Below are 22,224 nucleotides of genomic sequence, written 5' to 3'. Positions count from 1 at the left end.
AATGACAAGTAAAAATTGAGTATATTTAAGATACACAATGTGGTGTTTTATATACGTTTCCACTGAAGTGATCACAGTCAAGTTAATTAACACACCTGTCATCTACCTTGGTTACCTTTTCTGTGTGTGTGTGGTGAGGTCATTTCAGATCCATTCCCCTGGCAAATTTCAAGTACATGTTATGGTATTAACTACCGTCACCATGCTGAACACTAGATGACCTCGTGCCCTTTACTTGTAGCACCGTGACCTCTGCCGTGTTCACCGTGGGAGATAACGTCGTTTCAGGCAGTGATGACCGCACAGTGAAGGTCTGGGATTTAAAGAACATGAGATCCCCCATTGCAACCATTCGTACAGATTCTGCTATCAACAGGTGAGGGGGAGCTGCTCATTGCTTAGATGTTTATTTAACTTGATAGGTTGATTGTAGTACAATGTCTTGTCCATGTGACAATTAAATGAACCTTGGGAAAGTGGTTTAGATTCCTGGGGAAATATTTGCCATTGATCCTCTAATGCAAATTCAGTATTTGTAAACACTGAAACTTAAGTATACAATTAGGTTGGTGTAGTGGGCTCTGAGAATAAGAATGAGCCAGTTATGGCCCCTCTGTTTTAGTGACATGCTGCACATGTGAATTGTATAAGCAGCTTGATCTCTGCATCCTAAAGCTGCAGACACATAGTACTCACTATTGTGTTTGCCATGAAGTGTGTATAGTATGGAATACCGTGGTGCTGTCACTGTTTTATATGAGACCTCCTTTTCTCTTTGCAGGATCAATGTATGCGTTGGCCAAAAAATCATCGCCCTCCCCCATGACAACCGACAAGTCAGATTGTTTGATATGTCCGGCGTGCGGCTGGCACGGCTCCCCCGCAGCAGCCGGCAGGTAACTGTGCTGGTGACCCATGTTCCCAGAGTCTCAGGTCTTCTCGTCATCAGTGACTCCTGGACGCACCCTGGGAGACACACATGGTTTTTGTTTTCTAATAGCCACTTTAAAAAAGCGAGAAGTTACTTTAATAGTATATTTAACTAGATAAACCCAAAATAATAACATTTGAACATATCATCATTATAAAAATATTAGCAAATTTACACTTACTTTCTTACTATATATTTGATTTGTATTTAGAGTTCCTAAAATTTATCATTGAAAATGTTAAAATGTTTCCCAGTACCTGGACTGAACATTAGTTTTTAAGTTTAATCTAAATGAAATCCAGCATTTAGTTCCTTAGTGTCAATAGCCACTACACGGGGACTCACTTTTGCATACTGGAAAGCAGTTTTAGATATTTTCAATTGAACTTGTGCAAATTGGAAATGTATTAAACATATTGGGTGGCCAAGCAGAAGTGGCAGCTCCTTAAGAAAGGACCCTCCGCCTCTAGCCAGGAACCCCTTTCCATGGTGAGTTGCCAGGACAAACTCCATTGTAAAAGAGACTTTCCTGGGCACTAGGACTTGCATTCAGCCCAGATGGTGCAGTGCAGGGGTGTTGGGTCAGTGTATACTGAGGTGTTTGCACCACCTGTCACAGCTACCTGGGCTGTGGTGCCAGCTCAGACCTGCTGACTCAGAGTCTGAGGGAAGCCTGGGAACTGTGTTTAGATTCGTTCTCTGGGTTGCTCCAAATTTGAGGGCGAGTCCCAGAGTGAGTGACACACTGGCTCTGTTTGTAGCGGAATTGATGTAGCTGTAGTAACAACAGCCAGTGTCCTCCCCTCCCCTTCCTGCTTATGAAGGCAGCCTCTCTGCAGCCTTTGTGCCTAACGGAGCCCCACCACAGTCACACTCTCCTTTGCTTCTTTCTGCCTTTTCTGTGTGTCACTGTGATACCTTATTCTCCCACCATGGCTGCAACTCGGTGGCTGCTCGTGTCCCTTTGGGGCAGAGCCTCCAAGTGCAGTGATGCGCTGCAGGCTGCCCTGAGGGAGGCGGGGCTCAGGAACTGCAGAGCCAGGCGACTCCGGAGTTACGTGGTCAGGTGCATTTGCTACCAACAGAGCAACAAATGCAATGGCGCCAAGTTTCCAAAAGCTCTCTGTGTTCAAGACATGGTTGGTTCTTCTCTGTAGCTCCTACGTGTGCTGTTTGAAGTTAATGACTGAGCTGCTTAATTATGAGTGCAGGTCACAGAAAAACTACTCATGAAATTAGAGTAACTACACAAAGCTAGAGTTGCTTGTCTGGGATTTTTGTGTTTTGGTAACTGCTAAGCATCACTGATGTATCCTAAACATCTCTCTCTTTACTCTTTTGTTTATAGCTGTGCCTATGCAGTATGTAAAATTGCTGTGCAACATGGAAAGCCAGCATTTATAAACAAATGTATGAGTGTGCATGACTTCATTACTTTGAGAATATTTCTCAAAAAAAAAAAAAAATAGAGAGAGATTTCAGCAGTTATTGGTGGGGCTAATTCTGTGGGCACAACTTTATAATTTTCTGTTAACTCTCAATCCAGTTGGAATTGTAGAGTTCCTCTGTGGTTGGCCTTATTTCCTCCTAAAGTGGTTTGTGAAAATACTTACCTTTAAGGTTAATGGATAACATTTCATTTCATTCTGAACCTGTAACATTTCAGATGAATCAGTATGCTTTTTAGTCTCACAAAACCACAGCTAGAAATCCCTGGCTCATGTTGTCCCAGCTTCTCTCAGCTGACAGCTTTAGAAGGAGACAACGAAACTCAGTTCAAGTTGGTCTCTAGAGGAGCAGGGGCTTAGGATGTGGAATTGTTTTACTTTGGGGAAAGTGTAAGTGCCATTTCCCAGAGTGTGGACTGTGATCAGGAGCTCAGGGAGGAGTGGTGCAGTGTGCAGTGAAAGGTGGGTCTACAGACAGCGCACAGGATCTGTGCTGCGGGAGGAGGAAGTTTTAGCATGGCTCTGTGACTCTAAGGGCACAGAATGGTTTCAAAGTCTGCACGTGCACCGGGCCTTTTTTGGGTCATGTCTGTGTGCACTCTGGAGGATGTACGTGAGATAAAAGGAGGACTCACCTAGTGCGGGCTCCCAGTTCAGGCAGGACTGGCCCACATTTGCAGGTGCCGTCTGGTTTTTCCCCTCACTAGGTAGTAGGACATGACTCTGTTGGCTCAGTGAGTGGCTTGAGTTTATCATCTTGAACTAGTTCTTTCTAGAGGCTTGATTTTTATTGCCAGCTAGTGAATTCTTATGCATTCTCACTTCTTAAGTTCCTAACAAAGCGGTGAAGAAGAGCTCCCCTAACCCTTCATTCTGGGCTCCTTTCTTGCAGTGCTTTCCCTTTGTGGCCTGATTCTCTCTAAAACCAGCAGTTCTCAAATGCCAGTGTTTTACAGAGGAAGCTGTTGTGCCATTCTTTTGAGGGTTTCTTTTACTAAATTTCTTTTAGCTGTTTCTACTCCTCCTTGTACTCTATTGTATGATATAGCACCAGCCAACTATTAGAGTAACAATGACTGTATACTAAGGCATTGCTTGCATACCTGCCTGTATACACCAAACATCACACTGTAAACTGTACGTTTTGCAGTAATTTTCCCCAACATTGTGAGGTTGAACCGGAATTCCTGAAGGTATCAGGAATCTACTTGAAAGGCCATTCATTTTTTCTATTTTTTTCATTTGACACTGAATGTGATTTTTAACTGCTTGGACACCTGAACCAATTATTTGTTAAAATGATATTTGAGGTCTTTGGGTGAATTTCATTGAGTTTATTCCTTAATTTACCGAGACTCGTTCATTAAAATAAAAAAAATTGATTATTTTTTCTTTCGGACTGTAATCTTACTCATTTTCTTAAAGAATCATGAGTGCTTTTGGTGTGTTTCATGAGATTCATGTTGTGTCTGACCTCATTCATTCATCAAGGTCTTTCCACCAGCTCATCCCTGAGAACCTGCTGCCAACTTAGTATTTTTGTCTCATTCTGATTAATCCTGAGAGTTAATTTTCCCCCCTTTTAATTCGGTTGCTTTGAGTGGTGTAGTTGTTAATTTGGTTGTGGTTTTATAGCCCTTATGCTTGAGGAATAATACACTAATTCTGGTTTGTGTGCTTGGTAATAGGGCCACAGAAGAATGGTGTGCTGCTCGGCGTGGAGTGAGGACCACCCCACCTGCAATCTATTCACCTGTGGGTTTGACAGGCAAGCCATAGGCTGGAACATCAACATCCCTGCATTGTTACAGGAAAAATAAGGTGCCAGCATTCCCTAGTTTTGTAGTTCGCCATGGACCTGTGACTGGAGCAGGCTTTTCTCATACCGATCCGCCATTTTTGTGAGAGCTGGACCCTGAGAAGGGTGATTTGTATATGTTCTTTTCCCATTGTACCCAGCTTGCATGATGTACAGAATTGTGGTTACGTTTTTATTCTGTCTTGTCTGTGCTGGCATCCTCTGGTCAGTGGGAACAAAGCCGCTCCCTACAGCACGTGGCATTTGACATATGACAGGAGGGCATCACACTTGTGTGAGTTCAATGTGAACCTGTGTACTTACTGTGAGTGTAAGTCTGTGGCATTTCTGGAATAATCCTACATATCTACCTTGTCCTGGGAGACTGCAGAGCTGTGTTTGCGTTGGCTGATGAATGGCAAGATTGGCAAAAAATTTTATGTTTACTTCCATGTGAAGTTGTAGCACAAGCTGTTGTGTAATTCAGCTTCAGCTCTTCATTCTCTTACAGTTCTGTGAAATTAACCTGGATCTTAGAAGTTAAAAAAATAGTATCAGATGTTGAGTTTGCAGGATTCATTTTTTGTTTAAAGAAAAAGTTTTTATTTTTTTTAATTTTTATTTTTTTTAATAGAAAATCATTTCAATATCCTGAGGTCTCATATTAGCAAATTCTAAAATAAGATTCTAATCACCAATTTTAGATTGTAAGCAAAATTTAAAGCACTTTAGTTTATAGCTGTGGTTATAAACAATTTTTAGAAGTTTCAAATAACTTATCCATTGAATGTGACTTGACCTTTTTAAGAAGGCTGTGCTACCTGAAGACAAAACCTTATTTATTTTCTACACCTTTGGTTTGCATGTTTCTGCATGGGTTCATTTCTTTGGTGGTATTTGAGAGCCAACAATGCAAATAAATGAGTACTACCTCAAAAATAAATGTTTGGAAAACTTGGGAGTCTTATTGTGCCTAGCTAACTAAGCACTTTGGCTTTTAGCTGGAATACCGAGTTCAGTTCAGAAGGCAAGAAAGACAATCAGCAAATGTAGTGGAAAGGCACTTCCATTAGCTAGCTACCAGGGTGGCAGCCGCAGCCATAGTTCACAGGTGACAAGATGCTCCTGTCTCAGTTGCCAGGACACCCCTCAGTGCCAACCCTCCCACTGCTGGAGTGGGCCTGTCACCCTTGCCTTCTTAGCAGTTACTGTGTTTGACGTTTGTGAGTTCGTGTTATTGTTGTTATAGTTTTGTTAAAGAGACATCTCAGTGTATTACTCCTTATATTTTTAATCCTTCAACTATATCGGAGACTGGCCCCCTTGGAGAGATACAAGAGGTTAACATTGAAAATGACTGTGGGTGACCCCATTCCCATGTCTCCTATTTTATAGTGACATGGCTGGGCACTGTTTGCTGCAGGGCAGTGCGACATGTGCAGGCTGCCGGGGGTGGAGCGCCTAGGCTCAAGTCCTGCAGTAGCTAAGCTTTGAAACTTCAGTCCTGAGTCCTTGGTGATTCTGAAATGATTTACAGAGCCTGGAAGGGAGAGAGACCAGGAAAAACTAGTAATAACAGTTCAGAAGTTGCTAACAACAGACAAGCAATGCTTTAGAGCGACTTTATTTTTAAAGTTCAAGAATTAGTTGTAGTTTTAAAGTGTGACATTTGCCCTCAGCACACTGTTTGAGAACCAAGTCAGTTGTCACTATGGGCCTGAGCACCAGGTTCCGGCACTGTTCTCCTGAGTGGTCTCGTGGTGAGATGGCTGCTGATCACACCTTCTCTACCATGCCACACCCCCAAAGACAAGCACGATGAGTTCCTAAGGATAGGTTGCATAACCACTCTTGGGTTCCCTCTTTTGTTTTAATTTGAATGCTGACTGTCTTAGAATCACCATTAGTAACATTGAAAAATGTATACAAGTAGATAAATCAAACTTAAGAACTAGATCTCTTCCAGATTACAAAATTTGAAGCTTTTAGCTTGCCTGGTGTCTCCAGTTTCATTGTGATATCCAGTTAGTAGCTACTGGATATCACAATGAAACAAGAAGTTCTTGGTTTAATTCCTGGTCAGGGTACATGCCCTGGGTTGCTGGCTCGATCCCAGTAAGGGGGTGGGTGCAGGAGGTAGCCGAGCAATGTTTCTCATTGATGGTTCCTTCTCTCCCTCTCTCTAAAAAAATCAATAAAAAGATTTTAAAAAGTTTTTGAAGCTTTTCAATATATGTTGTGATGCCATTTAATTCTGTGCAGACTAGTGCCCTTCATGGCCCGGCAGCTGCTCACCTTGCAAAGTGGAGGGGCCAGCCTCTCTTGTTTCCTTGAGTGCAAAAGGCCTCATGGTGCTGGGGCTGTTCGCAGGAGCAGGACGCGCTTCTGGTAGCTGCTGTGTGTCCTCGGAGGGCATCTCTCCAGCTGCTCTGGTCATAGTGCTTGTGATTTCAGGAGTCATGAAGGAGATTAGCAATATTGTGTGCATGCGTGTGCTTGAATATGTGTGCGTGTATGAATGTTTGTGTGGCTGAAATTGTCATGTCATCAGCCACAAGTGATCTCATCTGAAATAGTGTTTTGAAATGGGAATTGTTTGTCCTATATGCTGGCATGTCCAGAATTTCATTTAATAATGCAAAAAAAATGTGTGGTTACTGAAAAAATGTGCATTGGTAGAGAATTTTTGTACAAGATTCTTTGGACAAAGCAACACTCCTTTTCAACCACTGCACATGGTTTCTGTAGAGTCAAAGATTCTGTACATATTTTGCCATCTGAAGAATCCTTTGTAAAATTATTTGTTGTTTAAATCTGTGAAAAACAAGTTTCTTTGGAGAAAGTACACATTTGTAAGTAAGTGTTGTGTAGAGAAGCAAGTGTTTTTATTGTATTGATGTAATTGTTTTTAAGTGTTCAGTGTCTTCATTGCAAATTGAAATTCATTAAAAATCCATGTTCCATAATTACTTTTGTAAAAGTTTTGTTATTAGGAGTCTCTTTTATTATTTTACTTTTTTATGTTTTGTTTTGGTGCAATTTTGTTAATAGCTACTGGATATCACAATGATATAGCAATTGAACAAATTTCTAATTATAGGATTTCACATTTGAAAATATAAATTAAATTCTAGACTTAAAAGAGCAATTGTGTTATATTTTTCTACCTGCTTGTTAGAGGCTAATATTAAGCGATACATAATTATGCTTTTCCATTCCTTTATTCCCATCCCAAAATTTTCTGAAGGGCATTAATAATTGAACCTAATGCAGGTATTTTTCAAAGTCTCATAAGATGCTTGTGTGGTTCTTGTCATAGACAGGTAAGCTTGTTCGAAAGTTTTAAAAATTGCAGTTTTAGAAAGTTGACCGCATTTTCTGCAGGAAAGTGCAAGTCAGAATCTGTGGCGGTTGCCGGTCCTTCCTCCTGTTCTTCCCCATGTGAGTGAAGCCTTGTGCCAGTTGCAGGAACTTCAGGAGGTGTTAACACTCTACCTGGGGTGTCCTGCCTGCCAGCGGCCCTTTTTTCAGGTGGGAAAGCTCGTCGCACAGGCATTGGGTATACATTCAGAAATTCTCTACTGCTTGCTTAACTTTCTACATTACTCTTCAAAAACGTGATTATTGTTGAAATTACATATTCAGTTATGTTTAAAACTTCGCATATTAGTATAAAGAATCAAGAAGGCAAGACTTGTATTACTATGATGTCATCAAAATGCCACCAAGACGTGTGTCTCCTCTACTATTCAAAATTTTTGTTTTCCCTTAATAAATAAGTTAAATTATTCCAAAAATTGAGAACACTTCAGTTGTTATGTACAACATATATAGTCCATATTATGGAGGGAAGAAGCTACAAATGAAATCAGCAATAAGATAAAAGTGTTGTGTAATTTAAAATTAATTCTGATGAAATATCTTTAAGCAGCTTCTGGTAAAAAATAAAAGGCTAAGCAGATCCTTCTATCTTAAAAGTCTCTGTGATTGACAAATGATGTACATTTGTGATTTGTGGGCTGAGGTAAAGAGCAACAAGGGAGCCTCTTTAGATAGTTTGGTCCAGGTATCTCCAAAGAGCTGAGGTTTATCTTGAGCCTGAAGAGGTGGTCAGGAATTGAAGGATGGCCAAAGAGCAAGGCAAGTCGCACAGAGAACCAAGGGGAGGACACAAGGTGAGGTGTGGGGGGAGGGATGAACCCTGAGTCCAGCAGCAGCTTTGGGGAGAGTGGTTTGTCCACATGTGCTCCCTGACTTGTGGGGATGGACTGAGGGGTCACCAGGAGCCATGCAGGTGGAGAATGTGGCCACAGTGCGGTGGAGGAAGAGCATGGCCTTGAGGTCTGACTTGGAAGGAGACCAGGCAGGTCTTGCCTGAAGGCAGGGCTGTTTATCCCACAATTCCGGTGTGTTACAGAACATGCTGTTACCAGGAGCGTGCAGCTTTGACCTTGGGCATTTCTCAGTTACCCAAAGGATGATTCGAGCAGAAACTAGAATGTATGAGAAGGATTTTTTCCCTAAAGAAAACAGTAATGGGACGTGTTAGGAAATTTTATTTATTTATTTATTTATTTATTTATTTATTTATTTAGTGTTAGGAAATTTTTTAAAAAATATATATTTTATTGATTTTGTACAGAGAGAAAGGGAGAGAGATAGAGAGTTAGAAACATTGATGAGAGTCATCATTCAGCTGCCTCCTGCACATCCCCTACTGGGGATATGCCCGCAGCCAAGGTACATGCCCTTGACTGGAATCGAACCCGGGACCTTTCAGTCCCCAAGCCAACGCTCTATCCATTGAGCCAAACCGGTTTCGGCAGTGTTAGGAAATTTTAATCACTATTTAGAAATACGGGGTTTTAGTTACCTTAGCTAAATTTGTTTACATCTGACTGCTGGGCATTTTGTCACCACCATGATACAAACACTTCCTCTCACACTCTGGGTGCCACATCTGCCCCTTATCTTCACAGGTTCTGAATGAATGGTTATTTCATGTTCCATCCAATCCAAACTGGGCCCTCAAGATCCTACCCTGACATTTTTGGAACTAGAACTGAGAAACTCAGTCTCCCAATAGCTTCACCTGAATGAAAATAATGCAAATATACTAAGAGAAAATAACTAGAATTGTGTGCTCAGCAAACTGCCTCTGAAGAATGTGTGAAATACAGATAATGTGGGGGATATATAGTTTTCACTAGATTGCCTTTTCTGACGGAGTTTTTTGAGATAATGTGGAGAGAATAAGTCACAAAGGAATGGTTTCAAAATAGGCAAACATCCCAGCAGACAGCCATATAAAATAGTGTGTGATTGGAGTTGGTGGTTTATTTAATTTTAATTTTTGGGAGACTAAACAAGATGGGAAACTTAATTGTGCTCTCAAATCCATCTTGCTCATTGGACTAGGTTTAGGGTTTCTTTATATTTTTTCTAGAGGCCTGGTGCACAAAATTCACGCATGGCGGAGGCAGGGGTGGGGGTGGGAAGTAGTCCCCTCAGCCCAGCCTGCACCCTCTCCAATCTGGGACATCTGCTAGTTCAGGCCTGATCCCTGGGATGGGGCAAATGGTCAGTTGGACATCCCTCTCACAATTTGGGACCACTGGCTCCTAACTGCTCACCTGCCTGCCGACCTGGTCGCCCCCAACTGCCTCCCCTCCTGGCCTGGTCACCCCTAACTGCCCCCCCCCCCCCCGCCTGGTTGCCCCTTACTGACCCCTTTGCTGGCTTGGTCATTCCAAACTGCTCCCCTCTGCTGGCCTGGCCACCCCCAATTGCCCCCACCCCCCTGCCATCCTGGTCACCCCTACCTGCCCCCACCCCCCACCTGCCTGGTCACTTCTTACTGAACACCCCCCCCCACCCCCCGCCATTGCTGGTCTGGCTGCCCCCAACTGCCCCCCTCTGCCTGGTTGCCCCCAACGCCCCCCCTCCCCCGCTGCCCTGGTCACTCCATGTACTACATGCAGCCTATTGTTCAGTCGTTGGTTGTCCACTAACCCCCCTGCCGGTCTGGTTGCTCTTCTTTGGTTGTCTGTCTGGTTGGTTTGGTCGTGATAGGCCCTGGATTTTTATATATTAGGATTGATTTCAGGGAGGAAGGGAGAAGGAGAGAGAGAAACAAATGATGAGAGAGAATCATTGATTGACTTCCTTCTGCATGCCTCCTACTGGGGATCAAGCCTGCAACCCTAGGCATGTGCCCTGACAGGGAATTGAACCGTGACCTCCTGGTTCATAGGACTGCACTCAACCCCTGAGCCACACTGGGTTAAGTTGAGGGTTTTTAAGGGTTGAGTGGGAACACGTGCAGAAGTGCTGGTGGGAAGTTTTAATTGGAGGACCTTGGAACTTGGCCATTTATGTTAAGGGGTGGCAACACCAGGTCTTCTTGGACAAGAGGGCTACTGAAGAAAGGGTTCTGGTGGTCAAGTTTTGGTTATGTCCTGGTGCTTTTTGTGTTGCATGTGTGTGTGTCCGATACTTTGGTTCTTGATAGGTCAAAGTTCTCTCACTTGTACATGCTTGGAGTTATTGGTTTAAAATTCTGTGTTCGGCTGGAAGAGTGAAATAATGATTCATTTTAGTCTTTATCATATAGATATAGATATAGAAAAACTTTAAGGGTCACTACAAAGAAGAAAAACACATCGGAAAGAAAAGAATGATAAAAAGTGGTTATTGTATGGGGGGTTGTGAAATGTAAGTAAGGACTGGGTGGAAGTGACTTTTTGGTGCATCTCTCACAGTTTTTTTTTTCTTTTTTTCTTGTTTTTTTTTCTTTTTCTTAGAAGCATAGGTTTATTTCAGTAGAGACATGCTGAATACAAAGGGTCCAAAAAAATGAGTAATCATTAACATAAAATAATAGAACATTTTTTATTAAATTATTATCTGTGTACATATTTTAACATTGCCCCCCCTCCCATACATACCCTCCCTCCCCAGAGTTTTGTGTCCATTGGTTGTACTTACAGTATATGCATGTATACAAGTCATTCGGTTGATCTCTTATCTTCCCCAGATCTCCCTACCCTCCCGGCTGTAATTTGACAGTCTGCTTGTTGCTTTACTGTCTTTATATCTGTCTTTTGGTTCATCAGTTTATAATGTTCTTTAATATCCATAAATGAGTGAGGTCATGTGGTATTTCTCTTTCATTGACTGGCTTATTTCACTCAGCATGATGTTCTCTAGTTCTATCCAGGTTGCTGCAAATGATGAGAATTCCTTTTTTATGGCAGCATCGTATTCCATTGTGTAGATGTACTATAGTTTTTTGATCCAATCATCTGCTGATGGGCACCTAGGTTGTTTCCAAATTCTAGCTAGTGTAGCTTGTGCTGCTATGAACATAGGGGTGCATATATCCTTTCTGATTGGTGTTTCTAGTTTCTTGGGATATATTCTTAGGAGTGGGATTACTGGGTCAAATGGGAGTTTCATTTTCATTCTTTTGAGAAAACTTTATACTGTTCTCCACAGTGGTTGCACCAGTCTGCATTCCACCAGCAGTGCACAAGGGTTCCTTTTTCTCTGCAACCTCGCCAACACTTGTCTTTTGTTGATTTGTTGATGTTGGCTATTCTGACAGGTGTGAGATGGTACCACATTGTTGTTTTGATTTGCATCTCTCTCTCTCACAGTTTTTAAACTTCAGAACCATTGAAATACATCACTCAGTATTTGAAAAGCTCACATTTTATGCTAACGACAAAACATAGGGTACCTGGTGAGGAACAACTGGCAAAGAGAAAAGAGGCTTGAAACTATCCATAGGAATATTAGTAATATAAAGAGTTGCAAAGACATTGAAAAAGACAAAATGAGAGACTATCGTGTGCATTAATAGGAAGAGTCAATATTGTAAAAGTGTCAGCTCTTCTTTGTTGGAAAGTAGATTCAGTGCAAGTCCAGTCCAGCTCACCCTAGTGTTTTGAGGAATTTGACAATCTGATTCTTAAATTTATTAGAAAGAGAAAAGGCCATGGTTAATGAGATGCCCAAGGAGAGAGAGGAGGAGGAAGAAAGGAGAACAATAGATTGACCTTAGACCTGGCAGGGCTGTGGTCCACAAAGTGTGATGTTGGCATAGGAAATGGAAGAACTGACCAGTGGAATAGAAAGCCAATTGATTCTTGCAAATGTGTAAACTTGAAATATTTTCATTTATGTAATCACAGATCACTGGAAGAAAGTGGCCTATTTTAGTAATGAGTATGGTGGTTCTGGTTATCCATATTGAGGGGGGGCGGGGAGAGAACCAGGAACTTGGATCCCTGCCTCACACCAAAAGAAAATAAATTTCACATTATGTGTTAAAGGAAAAACAATATATTTTTTAACAACAATATTTTTGGGACTTGGACTTTATTAAGTAACTATCTAAAAATACATTAGCCATACTAAAATGATTGATACATTTAAACATATTAAATGTAAAAGATTATAGGATACTTTAGGGTGAAATGATAAATCACAAATTATAGTTGTAGCCTATATAATCTACAAAACATGAATATTCAGGATAATAAAATTCTACATGTTTTCAGGAGAATGGGACAGACATAAATGTGTCACAAAAGAGAAAACGAAATAGCCAATAAATACATATAGAAATTTAAAAAATGAAAATTAAGACCAAAACTAAGTACCATCTTAGAACTGTTAGATTGATAAAAGCTCTGTCAAGCACATAAATTGTTGGAATATTTTATATGCACTTTCTGGTTTGTATATAAACTAATACAGGAAATTGGAAAGTACTGTTTGTAAGTCTGGGTGTGTGCACACTTCCTGCTCCAGAAAAACTGGGATACAGTAAGAACATGGTTTATCAAAGTGTGGGATCTAGAGACCTGGCAAGTATTAAAATGAAGGTTCCTGGGTCCGACTTCATAGCTGCCAACCCAGAACCTTTCAGTAGGACGCAAGAATCTGCATTGCAGACAAGCTCCTGCATGCCATGTGTTGTCCAGTCAGAGGGCGGCTGTTCTGACGAACCTGGGCGCATGTGCACCAGGAGACACAGGCAAGGTAGGGCTACCAACCCGGAGGCAACCTGAGTACATCGACAGGGACTGTAAAGAAACGGTGGTACGTCTGCACAATGGAACATTACGCCCAGTAAACACGAGTGTGACACAGCTATTTGTCGTGTTGATCTTAGGAGCACAGTGGTGAATGAAGACGGGCCACTGGAGTATGCACAGTGTGATACCGTTTTTACGAAGTACACACAAGCCCAACCACATATGTCTGATTATGTGGACGTGGGGGGAGGGAGTATCAGTATTATTACATGGGGACGTGGGGATGAAAACCCAAAATTCAGCATGGCATTCTCTGGGCCAGGAGAGGAGTGTGGGTGCAAGGCAGATCAATATAAGCCCAGAATTGGCAATATCTGATTTGATGCTTAATTTAGATGATGAGTACACAGATCTCTGCTCCGATGTTCATACTTTTAAATTATCTTTGCAAATATTCCTTTCATGCATCTAATACCATTAACAGAGTAGTAAAACAATTCTCAAGAGAAAAATGTGTATTATTCCAAAGTTGGATAAAATGAATGCTGTTATCAAAATGGGAGAATTACAGTAATATTTTAAACCACATTAGTTTCAAAGTTAGTGAATAACCATATTTTATTCACTTCAAATATTAGTGCTTTTCTTACTTACAAACAGGTAGTTTTATTATTCTAAAATGTCTGATTTTCAGTTGGTATGTACAGTCCAGAGGAGGAAATGAAAGCCAATTTTGTTCCAGGATAATGTTCTTGAAAAACATAGTCACTGAGGAAATTGTAAGCCAGCAGCGTTGCACTGTGTCTAAATTGAGTTGTTTTCAAATATGTTTTGGAAATCCCAGCTTGAAAGTGGGAAATGTAATAAGGATTCGTTTACCAGGTGCAGTCATAAAACAGTAAAAGTAGTTTTCTTATGTTGCTCATAAACTGGGGCTGGAGATAATTTCAAATCCAGGAGACAGTCCAAAAATTGTGCTGAGCAGCGACCACATATCAGAATAAGAATGTTTATCATCACAGTCTGTGATTGGGGGGAAACAGCATTTTAAACTGTAAGTTAAATTTATACTTGAGTAAGCCTTGGGGGTTTATGTGTCTCAGGAATGTGTTCTCATCTGAACTGTTGAACTTATTGGCATAAAGTTGTTCATATTATTCCCCCTTGTTATCATTTAATATCTGAGGAGTCTGTGGTAATAATACTGATACTCCCTCCAAACCACAGTCATAATATTGGTCACATTGTACTATAATTACCGGCTATATATTTTTTTACCATCCTAGTATAGATAGTCACTGATTTATCAGGAACCGCAAGATTTATCAGGAACCGTAACATGAGGCCTAACTCATGGCAGCCCTCGGGAGATGCTGGGTGAGAGCGTGAACGTGGAAGTGTCTCCCAGCTTGTAAAGGATTGCTTGCATTGCACCCCCACCTCTACCTTCCTGGCCTCCCAGTCCCCATCCTCAGACCTCACGCTCATGCCCCTTAGGGTTGTGCCCTCGCTGGCAACTTCTCCCTGAGGCTCCTTCCCCTCGATCCTAAAGAGCCCGACTGAAGAACCCGTCTCAGGCGGCTCTCTGCTTGCTGCATCAGCGGCTATTTCATGTCGTAAACTCCTCTAAATCTTGGAAAACTCTTATTAATACACGAAAATAGCAACCCACCCTTTTTAGCTCCTTATTCAGTACCATCCCCTAAGTCAGTTTAAATGTGGAAGCACTGGATTCCTATGCCGTGTTCCAGACCCATTTCTGCCTGGCCTCAGAGAGCAGGGGTCATCGTCCGCTCCTGCACGGGGAGCCCCGGGGCAGACCGCCGCGAGGGAGTCGGAGCGCAGAGGGTGGCCGTGGCAGTTATCAGTGTTTTCAGACGTCCCGGGTGGAAGGCGCCTCACTCAGCAATGTCCGGTTTCAGTCTGCACGTGAGTCCCTCTGCAAGCGGCTGCCTGGCCCCGAAGCTAAGCTATTGAAGTGAGTGGCTCTGCGGCCTCTTTGTGGGAGGAGGAGAGAGAAGGGAAGAGGAGTATCTCCACAATCTCTGCCGCATGGAAACCATGATCCTGACTGACAGAAGGGACTTTAGCTGGTCTGCATGGTGGAAAGGCTGGGCGTTGAGCTTCCGGCACAGACTGCCAGGGCCACTTAAGTGGTTGTCATCTTTGTCCTCAAGCTCCTTCTGGTGCTTCTCCCTTTCTGATCCACTGCAGGTACCCGTGCCCTCCTCCATCACATGCACACACATGCAATGCACAATGGAGGCATGTACATGCAGATGTGCAGGCCTGTACACAATGGGATGGAGGAACATACATACATAGGCATGTGTATGCACATGTAAGGCACACACTTGCCCATCTGCACACATCAGGGAGGCATGCACCCTTGTGATGGAAGCTCACATATGCACATGAATGGGTATGCACATGTGATGTAAGCAATGCATACACACACAAGTATAAACCCATATACATGATGGGGTATGCACAGATGTGCACATGACGGGGGAAACATGCACACATACAGGCACACATAATGGAAGCAGGCACATATAATGGAAGCAGGCATGCACGTGCACAAGTGATAGGCACTCGTGCACATTTGTAGGGACACATGCACAGGTGTGGAAGCACATAGCTCAGGCACACACATAACAATGGAGACATGAACATACGTACATACATGGAAGCAGACATGAGCACATCTATAGGCATACAATGGAGGAATATGCATACACATAATGGAAACAGACATGAACACCCATGTGGTAGAGGCACACATGTGCAGGAATGCACACACAAATGAGGTCCACATGCACCTGTGACAGAAGCACACACATATACACATGTAGACATATGATGGAAGCATGCACACGCACGATGGATACACACATGTTCACATATAAGCATGCACATATGAGCCTCTGTGGCTTCATCTGCTGCAACTGTAGATGACTTACCCCACACCCTTCCTTTTGTTTTTTGTTTTTGTTTATTTACCATAGTTTATTTGGGTGCATCTGTTATCTAAAATTGGTACATATTTAAGGCATACAACTTGGTGAGCTGATGTTTGTACACACAGAAGTGATCACCACCCTAAGGTTCCATCCCTTCCTGAGTTACACCTTCTTTTTGTGGTGAGAACACTCAGATTAAGCTCCCAACTTGAAGTCAGATGGTCAGCGCCCACAGCTTCACCTTCAGCATGAATTCCGCTTTGCGTGGAATGTCACATATTCACAGGACCTGGGATTAAGACATGGACATTTTTTGGGAAGTGTACATGGAATTTATGGAAAGGTACTCCGTGTTTTTGGCAAGGAAGACATCAATCCTAAAGTTATTCTTTAACTTTAAGGTAAACTTAAAGTAATCCCAGTAAAAACATTCATAGTATTATAGACAAGTTAATTCAAAAATGAGCAATGCATTAAAACATGCCAGATGAATTCAGAGGATTACTAGAAGTTAAAAACTGTTTAAATCTTTAGTAATTAGGGCTGCATATTACTAGAGTATGACCACTATATTAAAGAAATGGGGACCAGGAAAGTCCACCAAGAGACTAAAGAACATGTGGGAATTGGATTTTTTTTTTATAAGGATGGCATAAAAAAAAAGATGGTTAAATTGAAGGCCTTCTCACATCTCACAAGGTGAAGATCTTGCTGTTCCGTGAGGTCTTAGATCTTGTGTAGGTGTTTTACAGCAGGAGCGAGCCCTGCACCAGTTTCTGGGACCCCTGCCCCAGCTCATCTGATTTGTCCGCCTGGTGAGAATCCTCAGCTGCCTTTCCTCTTCTGTACGAAGAACTGCTCATGACAGAGCTTGTTCTGCAGGCCTGGAGTGGAGGACTCGCCACTGGTTTCCACTGGAGCAGGAGCTACCCTGGCACAGACGACCTTGTCTCTATCCCCACAGCACCTGGCACAGGGTCTCTCGTAGGAAGCGGGTGTCTCAGAAACGTTCAATGAAACTTCTCCCAAGTTTCACCAGGTGCCCCTGTTTTACTTCATGACATTGCAGGAGGAATTTTATTTTATTAAAAAAAAATTTTTTTTATTGCTTTCAGAAAGTAAGAGAGAGGGAAAGAGAGGTAGAAACATCAATGATGAGAGAGAATCACTGATCGGCTGCCTCCTGCACGCCCCCGCACTGGAGATGGAGCCTGCAACCCGGGCATGTGGCCCTGACTGGAATTGAACCTGGGACCCTTCAGTCCACAGGCTGACACTCTATCCACTGAGCCAAACCAGCTAGGACTGCATGAGGAATTTTGAAAGAACACATGACCTGTGAAAAATCCTGCTTGTGTTGGTCGATGAGGAAAATGATCTTCCTGGGAAGGGCCTCTCGTGGTGAATTTTCACCCCCAGGAAGAGCTGGCTCTGCTTGTCCACACCTTGTATGTGATCCCTCAAAGCTGCATCACTCCTGATGTCACACAGTGAGAACAACCTGACTGTCCGGCAGCTCATATCCACACACTGGGATATGATTCAGAAACAACCTTGAAAACATCCTGCTACGTGAACATAGCCAGACACCAAGGCCACCAGCTGGAGGTTTCCATATGCAACGGCCAGAACAGGCAAATCTGTGGAGATGGAAACCAGATTTGTGCTTCCAGGATCTGGAAGAGCTGTCAATAGGGAGTGATTACTGGAGGGACAGCGTTTCTATCCAGGGGTGGTGGTGGTGGTGTTGGGAAGGGTAGATGTCCTGGGTTAGACATTGGTGATGGCTGCACAACCTTGTGCTTCACCCTTCCCGTGCCAGGGTTTGAAGCATGGTGCTGGCCAATTGCTTGAGTTTGGGGGACTTAAGGACAAGCGGTAGACCTAGAATTGGGAAAAGGAGGGAACAGAGTGGCTACTTTGTTTCCCTAGTTTGACTGAACTTACTCAAAGGGAGATGCGGGGTTTTCTTTCTTTTTCTTTTTAAAAAAATATATTTTATTGATTTTTTACAGAGAGGAAGGGAGAGGGATAGAAAGCTAGAAACATCAATGAGAGAGAATCATCGATCAGCTGCCTCCTGCACCACCCCCAATGGGGATGTGCCCACAACCAAGGCACATGCCCCCGACCGGAATCGAACCCGGGACCTTCCAGTCCACAGGCCGACGCTCTATCCACTGAGCCAAACTGGTTTCGGCGAGATGCGGGGTTTTCTATCAAACATGTACTGAGTTCCTTCCCTGTGCTGTTACATGTTTTGTCTCATATCTCCAGCGATGCCCAGAAGGTGTTCACTGAGCATTCTTGCTGCTTATGTTGGATTTAACCACCCTGAGTCAGGAGAAAGTTTGTATTTTTTTTTTTTTTTTTTTGAAGCTACAGGCCAGGCAGCCTTGCAGGTCTAATGCCAGTGTCCAGGCTGAGAGGAGCTGCACTTGTTCCCTAGCACAGCCCTCCTCCACTGCGCAGTGAAGCTCTTTGATGACAATGGGAGGGAAGTCCTTCACATCTTACCAAGAGGAAGAAGAGCACTGGGTGCTGCAGCTGCTGGGACTGGCTCTGCTCATGCGCTCAGTCGGCAAACGCAGGACGGCCGCTGGGGAAGGAGTTTGCTTCCGCAGCACTGTCTGGTGTAACTTTATGGCAACCAGGGCCTTCGTTAGCTCCTACTCCCCCTTCTCATGCAGGACTCCTACTCCCTAAGGTTTCTGGTGTCCTTAGTCCTCTACTGATGCTCCTAGATTTGGGTCCCAGGATGATGTCTCTCTACAGTGAGGAGAGTCATATAAACCTGGGCACATGCCTGATAATGGAGGTGGATCAGCAGGCCACCCAGGGACGCGGTTTCTGTTTCACTAGTCCCTCCCACCATCAGTGGCAACCAATTCACGTCCAGTATTTATGTTTCAGGCTTTGTGTTCAGTCATGTGCTACACAACAGCATTTTTAAAAAAAATTCTTTATTGATTAAGGTATCACATATTTTTCCTCAACCCCCTTTTCCAATCCCCCACCCTCTCCCACTCATGCCCCCAACACAACAGCATTTTGCTCAATGACGGGAAGCAAATGTGACAGTGGACCCGTAGGTTTTAATGGAGCTATGATGTCACTCACTGATGTCAGAGCCGACAACATGTCATCGCACCATGCCTTGCACACGTTTGTGGTGATGCTGGTGGACACAGACCTACGGTGCTGTCCGTAGTATAAAAGTACAGCACATACCATTACAGCCAGGGGCTCTGACATCTAGTTTTGTGTGAGTGCGCTCTGTGATGTTTGCACAACGGAATCACCCAAGAGATGCATTTCTCAGAACGTCTCCTCATTAAGGGGCACTTGACCAGATGACCTCAGCCACCCAGTGCCATGGGTAGGATGATTATCCACAACATCCCGATGAGGAAACGGAGACACAGAGGCCAGTTCCTTCCCCTGGTCTCATCCCAGAGTGTAAGAGGCGGAGGGGATTCTAGGCCACCCATCCCGGCTCAGGGGCTTGTGTACCGACCACTGTCACAATTCCTAACTCTGGGAACTGTGAGTCTCTCCACCTGTGCAGCTCTCTGGTCTCCCTGGGTGTGGGCTCCAGGTGAGAGTTCTGTGCTTGTGCAGGAACATCCATGGCCGGGGTGTCTGACAGCCCTTTGTTCATAACCCCCTTCCAGAGGCAGAAGGTCAGCAGTCATGCCCCTCACGCTTTTTTTTTTTAAAAAATATATATTTTATTGATTTTTTACAGAGAGGAAGGGAGAGGGAGAGAGAGAGCTAGAAACGTCGATGAGAGAGAAACATCAATCAGCTGCCTCTTGCACACCCCCTACCGGGGATGTGCCCGCAACCAACGTACATGCCCCTGACGGGAATCGAACCTGGGACCTTGCAGTCCGCAGACCGACGCTCTACCACTGAGCCAAACCGGTTTCGGCCATGCCCCTCACGCTTTGATGAGCTCCTCTCTGACTACACATCCTGTTACTCAGGTGTGTCAGCTGGGGGTTTCTCACCTCCGATGTCTCAGTGTCACCTTCCTTCAGCCTGTTTGGCTCTTTCTCTCTTCACAGAGTCTCTCCTGGAAGCTGTCATATACGGTTCTTTCCTACTTGCACGACAAGCTAAAATCATAGGAACTCCAGCCCTGCCAGTGTGGCTCTGCCACAGGTCAATCCGAGGCTTAACTCCAGGGCCACTCCCTCCAGGGATGCACATATCCATTTGAGTGTCTTGGATTTCTTCGGATAAATACCCCAAAGTGGAATCACTGTGTTATATGGTATTGTAGTTCTATTTTCAGTTTTTTTTTTTTGTGGAACTTCCATACTGTTTCCAATTTTAAATTGGCTGCACCAATTTTGAACACCCATTTTTTAAACACACGTTATCTCGTCGACTCCTCATAATAATTCTTCAATTTAGGTGTTATTCTGTTTCTAAAAGATGAAGAGTTGGGGTTCCATGGCATACGATGACTCAGAGAGAGTGAACGTAGGTCTCTGTGTGAGAATTGACTCAACTCACTGAAAACCAGCTCTACAAACACCGGGGCGGTCACTCTGTGTGAGTCTGCGCAGCCTGAGAGCACAGACAGGAGTGTCCACTGCCCATCGAGTGCCTGAAACCGCGTCAGGATTCCAGCGTCAGGTGTGAAGCCTGTGACACTTGGGGTTCTATTCTCCTTGGGGTCTGTGCTTGGTATTCTGAGAGATAACACCTGTCTTGGTGTTTAACAAGCTTGGGGAGGTGAGGAGGGGCCTGTGCTGAGAGAGGGGTTATTCTCCCCACCTCCAGGGCGCCCCACACCCCTCTGCCTCCAGACCCTCCTGGGCTCTCTGGCTGACTGCCTTTGATATTGGAGAGTACGTTACCATTTATTCTCTAATGAGCCACTTCAGGTAACCAAAATGGAGAGTAATGAGGCCTCCTTTGTCAAAGACTATGTGCAGAGCCGGAAGCGCTGCGTCCGGACTCCAGCCAGAGCTGCTGGGAAAGGAGCCAGTTCTCTATGCTGACGGTGGCCCAAGCCCCAGTGTGACACCCCCACCCCCAAGGTTTGACCTGCGGGTCCTTGTTCTACACCCTGCACCCCCCCACCTTAGTGTGTGAGGCCCCAGCCTGAGCCTGTGCCTGTGCCTGTGTGGCTGTCCCCAGGCCTTAGCCCTGTGTCCTGGAGCCTGTACCAGGCTCCCAGCGAGGCCGTAAGGTGTTTCACACAAATGGGAACTGATCGTTGCGATCTCAGGCCTGAGAGACCCGGGGACTCCTGCCGAGGTGTCACTGGCATCCAGGGCAGTGCCATCAGGTGGCGGGCTCTGGGTGCAGAGACAGTTACTCACTTAGCCTAACCGAAGGGGAAGCAAAGTGGAAGTGACATTTGTTGAGCAGGATGACGGTTCCTCGAGTGGAACAGGGGCGAGCGGACCGTTTTCTAAGGAGGACGCTCCAGAGCAATGCCTTTGTATTTTGTACACCTGTGAAATGTAAGTGTGAGAGAGAGAAGGGAGAGGGTGTACAGGCATGGGGAATCCTGCTTGCCTGATTCTTCACAACTGCCCTCCCTTGCAAGCATGGTCTCTCCCAACTGCCTCTCCTGCTGGCCATTTTGTGGTGGCCATCTTGTGCCCACATGGGGGCAAGATCTTTGACTACATGGGGGCAGCCATCTTGTGTGTTGGAGTGATGGTCAATCTGCATATTACTCTTTTATTAGATAGGACAGAGGCTTGGTATATGGGTAGGGGCTGGCTGGTTTGCCCTGAAGGGTGTCCCGGATCAGGGTGGAGGTTCCCCTTGGGGCATGGGGTGGCCTGGGCGAGGGGCCTGTGGTGGTTTGCAGGCCACTCATGCCCCCCCACCCCCCAGTGATCCAAGTGGAGGCCCAGGGATCTAGAATTTATTTATCTTCTACAATTGAAACTTTGTTGCCTGGAATGGAGCCAAGTCTCCTGTTCACTTTGTGGTGGCAGCCATTTCTGTTGGAATTTATGTATCTTCTACAATTGAAACATTGTAGCCTGGAGTGAAGGCCTGAGTTGGC

The 22,224-nt window shown here is 44.2% G+C and overlaps 1 protein-coding gene across 2 annotated transcripts in view; it reads left to right on the top strand.

Annotated features, from left to right (window-relative positions):
• Positions 1–6,147, top strand: part of WDR37 (WD repeat domain 37) — a 76,245-nt gene extending 70,098 nt beyond the window's left edge. For both annotated transcript variants that reach the window (XM_045588793.1, XM_036408361.1), the window contains exons 12-14: positions 242–376; positions 782–896; positions 4,068–6,147. In XM_045588793.1, the coding sequence (XP_045444749.1) occupies positions 242–376; positions 782–896; positions 4,068–4,199 (382 nt within the window). In that variant the 3' untranslated portion in view covers positions 4,200–6,147. The remainder of the gene's footprint in view (positions 1–241; positions 377–781; positions 897–4,067) is intronic.
• Positions 6,148–22,224: the final 16,077 nt, after the last annotated feature.

The sequence above is a fragment of the Pipistrellus kuhlii genome, unplaced genomic scaffold (assembly GCF_014108245.1).
Source record: "Pipistrellus kuhlii isolate mPipKuh1 unplaced genomic scaffold, mPipKuh1.p scaffold_m20_p_1, whole genome shotgun sequence".
In the NCBI taxonomy this organism is placed as follows: Eukaryota; Metazoa; Chordata; class Mammalia; order Chiroptera; family Vespertilionidae; genus Pipistrellus; species Pipistrellus kuhlii.
Note: the sequence above shows the minus strand (reverse complement) of the source record. Positions and strands in the feature narration are given on the sequence as shown.